Below are 6,803 nucleotides of genomic sequence, written 5' to 3'. Positions count from 1 at the left end.
AACTTTTATAAATTTTACATTTTCATCTGCATATTGTTTTTCTTTAAGTTTTACTCACAATTATACGTCAATTTAATTAATCAAATTTTAGGTATTTGGTACTGCGATTTCTAGCGCGATTAGTTCGCACCTATGATAAATTATAATTAATTGTTTATGTAAGAATATATAGTAATTTTAAGTTACGTTCTTACGTTATCCAGCTGAAATCACTTTGACGTACGGAAATAGCCTCAGCTTACTGTAGTAATACGATTACGTATATAGTGTTAGGAATATTAATAAATTCACTGTATTATTTAATTTCATCTGCCTTCCACGCACTATCTATCACGCATTTAATAGGGCTTTGTTCTCTATTTCCTGAGTTTCTGATGTTCGCCCGTCATCACCGTTTGGAATTAATTCTGCAGAGTTGGTACTATGATACTAACCAGCGTTGCCAGCTTGTACGGCAACATTCCCGCCCCCGTAACACTGCGTATCCGGAGCAGTTTTACTTGGATCGCTGACGTCTAACACGGCCAACTTGCTGACTGGTCTTCTTAAGAATCCCGTGCTCGTCTGAACTGTAGCTCGTCGTACCCGACCATCGGGCCCCGGCTGTACTTCCATTATTCGTCCCCGTATCCAGTTGTTCCGTTTGCTACTATCCGCAATGAGCACTAGGTCACCTACTTCAGATCTTTTGGTATCGCTGAACCATTTCGTACGCCTACAAATCGTTGGCAGATACTCCCTCAACCAACGACGCCAGAAAATGTCTAGCTGATGTTGGATCTGCTTCCAGCTGTTTAGGACTGCCTCCCGCTGATCCGTGGGGTTCGCAACTGGTTGCTTGACCCCACTGGAGCTTCCAAGCAGAAAATGATTCGGCGTTAGGGCCTCCTGCTCTTCTGACTCCAAAGGCAGATAAGTCAACGGTCTAGAATTGACGATACTTTCCGCTTCGACTAGTAATGTCTGAAACCCTTCGTCGTTAAGCTTTCTTCCGGTGTCGATACTTTCTATGGCGGTTTTTATAGAACGAACCAGCCTCTCCCAAGCTCCACCCATATGCGGAGCTGAGGGTGGGTTGAAGAACCATTTGGTATTGGCATTGGTAAATGTTTCCGCCAGACCGTTGCCGATCTGTTTTCGAAGCTCCCTCTCAGCACCTTGGAAGTTGGTTCCATTGTCACTATATACTTCCACGGGGGCCCCTCGACGCCCAACGAATCGGCGAAAGCACGTGATGCAGCTCTCGGAACTCAAACTATGCGCGACTTCGAGATGGACTCCGCGAGTGGTGAGACACGTAAACAGTGCCACCCAACGCTTTGCGTGACTGCGCCCAACCTTCACTAACATCGGACCGAAATAGTCCACTCCAACGTATGAGAAAGGGCGTTCAAAAGATGCTAATCTGGCGGTTGGTAGGGGTGCCATTTTTGGTGTGGACGGCTGTGATTTATAGATCTTACACTTTTGACAAATTCGTGACGTCTTCCGTACTGCTGCTCGAAGGTGAGGAATGTAGAAATTTTGTCTTACCTCATTCACCACCGTTTCGGGATTCGCATGATGGTTTTTACGATGATAGTAATCCAGAAGCAGAGTTGTCACTCGGTGTAACTTCGGCAAGATTATCGGAAACTTCACGTTGAACCCTGTGTTTGCTACCGCTCCAATTCGCCCATCCTGCCTTAGGACTCCACACTCATCGATGTACGGAGACAGTTTATAAATTGGTGATGATTTGTCAACATTTTTCTTATCCGCCTTCAGTTGGGCGATCTCGTCCGGATAGGATTCTTCCTGACAGCGACGCCAAAGAATGTTTTCCGCTCTTTGAATTTCGTCGGAGTTCAACGGTGTTACGTCTCGCTGTTCTTTAGTTCTACGAGCATTTTGAATGAACCGTAGTATGTAGCCTATTGTTCGGAGAAGACGCATCCATAGGGAAAATCGTTCAAACTTCACTAGAGGCTCCAACGTCAAGACTCCGTGCACGAAACATGGTCGAAGCTCCTCCTCTGTACAGACTTTCTGCTTGAAATTCTGTTGTGGCCACTGCTGCTCCGGTTGTTGTAGAAACTCTGGGCCGCGGAACCATTTTCCTTCCGACGATAAGCAAGGTCCGTGCCCCCACTTCGTCGCCTCGTCGGCGCTGTTCATTTTGGTAGGCACCCATCTCCACTCGCTGCTTTCCGATAGCGTGAGAATCTCACCGATGCGGCACGCGACATATTGTCGGTATCTTCGGGCGTCCGACCGAATCCAGGCTAAGACGGTGCTAGAATCCGACCAAAAAACCCTTTTATTTATGGTTCGAGTGTGGCTGTCTTTGACGAAGGACGCAAGTCGAGCCCCAAGGACGGCCGCTTGAAGTTCCAGGCGAGGTATCGATAACGTTTTGAGAGGTGCTACTTTCGTCTTCGCCGAAATTAGGTTGCAGATGACGGTCCCGTCGACAAGAATAAAACGGAAATAAGTTGCTGCACTGTATGCTTCTTCGCTGGCATCTACAAATACGTGTAGCTCTACGGAGTGCAATGAAGTGGAAGCAGTTTGACCAATGTAACAACGAGGAATGCGAATACCATCCACCTGATTTAAGATTCCAATCCATTTTAGCCAACGGTTGAATGCTTCCTCTCCAACTTCCTCGTCCCAGTCTGATCCCGAGCGCCATATCGATTGAATCAAAATCTTTCCATGCACTGTGTACACGGCCAACAATCCGAGGGGGTCAAATAATGACATGACACACCGTAGAACTTGGCGCTTGGTTGGTCGTCTGCCTTCGTCGATGATTGCAGCAATATCATTGCGCACTTGAGTTGAGAATCCCAATTCATCCTCTATTGGGAACCATAGCATACCGAGAACTCTTTCCACCCCGTCGCTTTTATCCAAGTTCAGGTCCTTCACTACCGGAAACACCGTTTCGCCTAGATGGTTGAGTACATCCTGGGAATTGGACCGCCAACGACGGATTTCGAAACCACCCTTTCCATGGATCATTCTCACCTCAGCAGCAACTCGTTGAGCATCCTCGATGTGGTCGAAGCTATCCAGATAGTCGTCCACATAGTGGCACTTGATTATCGCCTCCGCTGCCCTGGGATAGTCGACAGCAAATTCTTCAGCGTTCCGGTTCTTGATGTACTGCGCACTACACGGTGAGCAGCTGGAGCCAAAGGTGGCTACGTCCATGAAATACACATCGGGTTTTTTATTAGAATCCTTCCGCATCAGAAAGCTTTGAGCGGGGCGATCTGCACGTCGTATACGGAACTGGTGAAACATTTCACGTATGTCTCCGCTTACCCCCACGGGCTTCTCTCGAAAACGGCAAAGAACCCCTGGAAGACAGGTCAGCAGATCTGGTCCTTTTAGGAGAACCATGTTGAGAGAGATGCCGTCCACTTTGGCCGCAGCATCCCAAATCAATCGCACTTTGCCAGGTTTTTTGGGATTGGTCACAACGCCGAGTGGTAAATACCATGTTCTGCGTGGGTCAGCATTTGCCAGATCCTCCTCAGTAGCAAGATGAGCATAACCTTTCGCTTGGTAGTCCTCAATCTGTTGGAGGACGTTCTCCTTTAGTGCAGGTTCACGAGACATTCTCCGTTCTAAGCACTCCAATCGACGAAGAGCCATGTGGTAGCTTTCTGGAAATTCGAAGTGATCATATCTCCAGAGGAGCCCAGTTTCAAACCGACCGTCTACACGAACCGTGGTGTCGACCAGAATCTTTTTCGCTCTCGTGTCTTCTACTGATTCCAATTCCACGACAGGTTTAGTTCCTGTATCTTCCTGCTCGAAGTATCGCTTGACTACCTCGTGAAGATCCGTTTCTGGCTGGACTTCCGAGATATGGCAACTGACCCCTACGGTTTTCGCATTACCCCCGCCGTATACACACCACCCGAGTCGCGTTTTTGTGGCTACTGGTTCTCCTTTGTGCCCTTCCCGGCATTTCAGCGGCATTGACAGGTTCAATTGGTCCAAGCCAATAAGCACGCGTGGCACAGCGTTTTCGTATTTCGCTATCGGTAGTCCTGTGAGGTGGGTGTATTGAAAGGAAAGTTGTTCCGGATTCAACGATTGTATTGGAAGGTTCAGCTCTGACACAGTTCTGGCTGACTTGACTTGGAATGATTTTCCACTAGATATTCCCGAAATTTTGAAAGATATTTCTTGGGAGTCAGCTTCGCAACGGGTTACATTGCTGGTCCAATTCAGGTACAGTGCTCCTTTTGGTCCGGACTCTCCCAATTGCTCTGCTACCGATTTCTCCACCAACGTTAGAGAGGAACCATCGTCTAAGAAAGCGAATGTGTTAACGGTTCCACTTCTCCCCGTCAGCGTTACAGGAACGACTCGGAACAATGTTTTCGATCCATTATCTCGATGCGAATGGTTTTCGGCAGTAGCTGGCTTGACCTTGTTTTCCGTTTTGGAGTGTAACAGCGGATGGTGCTTGAACTCACACCCATCAATCCCGCACTTCGTAGACAATCGACAACGATTCCTCCCGTGCTGGTTGAGACAAGTCCGGCACAGCTTCAAGCTGTGTATTCTGCGCCAACGATTTTCTACGTCGAGATCTAAAAATTGCTTGCACTCCTTGACTCGATGATCCGGTTGACTACAGACTGCGCAATTCCGTCCTGTGGAAGCTGCTAAATTCGCACTGCCACCAGGTGCACTTCCTCCACTGTTCGAGCTGTGCGTATACACCTGTGCTTTCTCCTTTTGATTTCCACCTTTTTTGTGATCACCTGCCCGACGGTCACTAAAGCAATTAACTAACTTAGTCACTTGACTTGCCGCAGTAACCATTTGTGACATGTACGTTGCGAATGTCTGCAATGTAACACCTGTCACGGTTTGTTTGTGCATCGCCCATTGAAGCTTCAGTTGTGAAGGCAGTTTGTCTTCTAGTTCCTGCAACAACGAGGGATTGTTTAAATGAGCGATTTCTCCCGCAGCTACTAGGTGATCGCATAGCCCTTGAAGTTCCATCCCGAACTCGATTAGCGTCTCGAGGCGTTCCATCTTCGGTGCGGGTGCTGAGCGCAATCTGTTCAACAGAGCAGTGATAAGTAACCCGGGTCGCCCGTAGAGCATCTTGAGCGTCTCTATAACTTGAGGAACGGATGCGGGAAGAAGTAACCGGCTGCGAACCGATTCTCGAGCATGTCCTTTCAGGCATCGTTGTAGTCTGACAAGGTTTTCTGCATCACTGAACCCACAACATTGCGTTGTGATGTTGTACTGACTAATAAATATGGGCCAGTCTTCAGGTTTCCCATCAAATTCTGGGAGATCCCGTGACATCACCCGACGAGCTGCAATTTGCACTGAAGAGGGTCCCTGTCCCGGCGCTATGATTTCATCTTCGGTATTGGGTGCTGGACTAGCTTGGGGATTTGTGTATCTCACATTCGCCCGTGGCGGCATTTGCGACGCAGAGGTTCTTTGGCCAACAATATCCAGAGTCTGGGAATTTCGTACTGATGGCTGTGCACATCTAACTCTGCGGTTAATACGAGGGGGAAGGTCAGCTTCCACGTCAGAAGGAACGTACTCGAAAGACATTGGCGGAATAATGATACTGGCGTCCTCATCCGTAGCGTTGCTGGGGGGAACTGGAGGCACTGCTGGGGTAGTTAACCTTACACGTGATTGTCGACGAAGAAGTGTCGCTGATGATTTGTACGGTACGAGTTTCTGATTTACCGGAGCGGATGCAGGATTTTGAGAATACATACGGCTACTCGAAGTAATATGCTGTTGTAGTGTCATAGATTGGTTGACTGCTGAACGTGGTGAAACTAAATTTCTGTTGCGAGAGTGTTCGCCCAGAAGAGTGATTTCCGGATTTGGTGCCGTCCCGGTTTCATTTGGTGTACTGGCTTTAGCCTCCTTTGATCCGTCATTCCTCATCCAGTCGATAATTTTCTCCCGGCTAACACGACAGCGACTCCTATTACTTGCAACGCTCTTTTCATCGTCTGCATCTTGTTCCGCCAACAAAGCGTACTTCTCAAGAAGGAAGGTCATCTCCATCTCTTCTTCTTCCACTATCCGCCTTTTCTCTCGGTCAATCAGCTCCTTCTCAAGATCCATTTCTTTCTGGAATCGATTACGGTGGATTTGCTGTTCGTCCTCCAATCGCTGCTGCGCCAGCGACTTACTGTTGATTGCTCGGGATGACTGGCTGCTGACACTGATTGGTAAACAATTGCTACACACCCAGTGGCGGAGTTCGACAGACCGGGTTACACTGACGCATCTAAAATGGTACCAACCTTCGCATTCTTCGCATTGTACCATGTCGTCAACCCAGTCCGGATGATCACAGGCCATGCAGGCACTATCATAATTGTTCGAGGCAGTGTTGTTGTTATTGGCCATCGTGCCATGAATTCTTAAGTTTATTCCAACGAATAAACTAAACACGAAACACGGTCTTTTAGCAAACGAGCTTAAGCTGGAATTATTTATTTTTATTAGTTTAGATATTCGGTTAATATTGTGTAGTGTAGACTTACAATTCAGTGTAGGCTTCGTATTTTAGGTTAGGCTCGCTAACAATAGAATTCAATATCGTACTATGGGCTGTAAGTACATAACTTTTATAAATTTTACATTTTCATCTGCATATTGTTTTTCTTTAAGTTTTACTCACAATTATACGTCAATTTAATTAATCAAATTTTTGGTATTTGGTACTGCGATTTCTAGCGCGATTAGTTCGCACCTATGATAAATTATAATTAATTGTTTATGTAAGAATATATAGTAATTTT

General features: G+C 47.0%; 1 protein-coding gene across 1 annotated transcript; it reads right to left on the bottom strand.

Moving 5' to 3' along the window:
• Positions 1-429: 429 nt before the first annotated feature.
• LOC135704407 (uncharacterized) lies at positions 430-6,408 on the bottom strand. The gene is made up of 3 exons (XM_065225856.1): positions 5,985-6,408; positions 3,708-4,046; positions 430-3,656 (listed from the first exon to the last, which is right to left on the bottom strand). The coding sequence occupies exons 1-3, from the start codon at positions 6,406-6,408 to the stop codon at positions 430-432; spliced, it is 3,990 nt and encodes a 1,329-aa protein (XP_065081928.1).
• Positions 6,409-6,803: the final 395 nt, after the last annotated feature.

The sequence above is a fragment of the Ochlerotatus camptorhynchus genome, unplaced genomic scaffold (assembly GCF_037179485.1).
Source record: "Ochlerotatus camptorhynchus isolate MF236.1 unplaced genomic scaffold, CSIRO-AGI_Acam_v1.1 ptg000239l, whole genome shotgun sequence".
NCBI lineage: Eukaryota > Metazoa > Arthropoda > Insecta > Diptera > Culicidae > Ochlerotatus > Ochlerotatus camptorhynchus.
This window is presented reverse-complemented; position numbering and strand designations above follow the sequence as displayed.

What these genes read in the sequence shown, in the direction of transcription:
- LOC135704407 (XM_065225856.1), bottom strand. Translation starts at nt 6,408, where the DNA reads ATGGCCAATAACAACAACACTGCCTCGAACAATTATGATAGTGCCTGC. An exon ending in CGATGAAAAGAGCGTTGCAA is followed by an intron (nt 4,047 to 5,984) that starts GTAATAGGAGTC and finishes CCCACCTCACAG; the next exon opens with GACTACCGATAGCGAAATAC. An exon ending in CACCACGGTTCGTGTAGACG is followed by an intron (nt 3,657 to 3,707) that starts GTCGGTTTGAAA and finishes TCGAATTTCCAG; the next exon opens with AAAGCTACCACATGGCTCTT.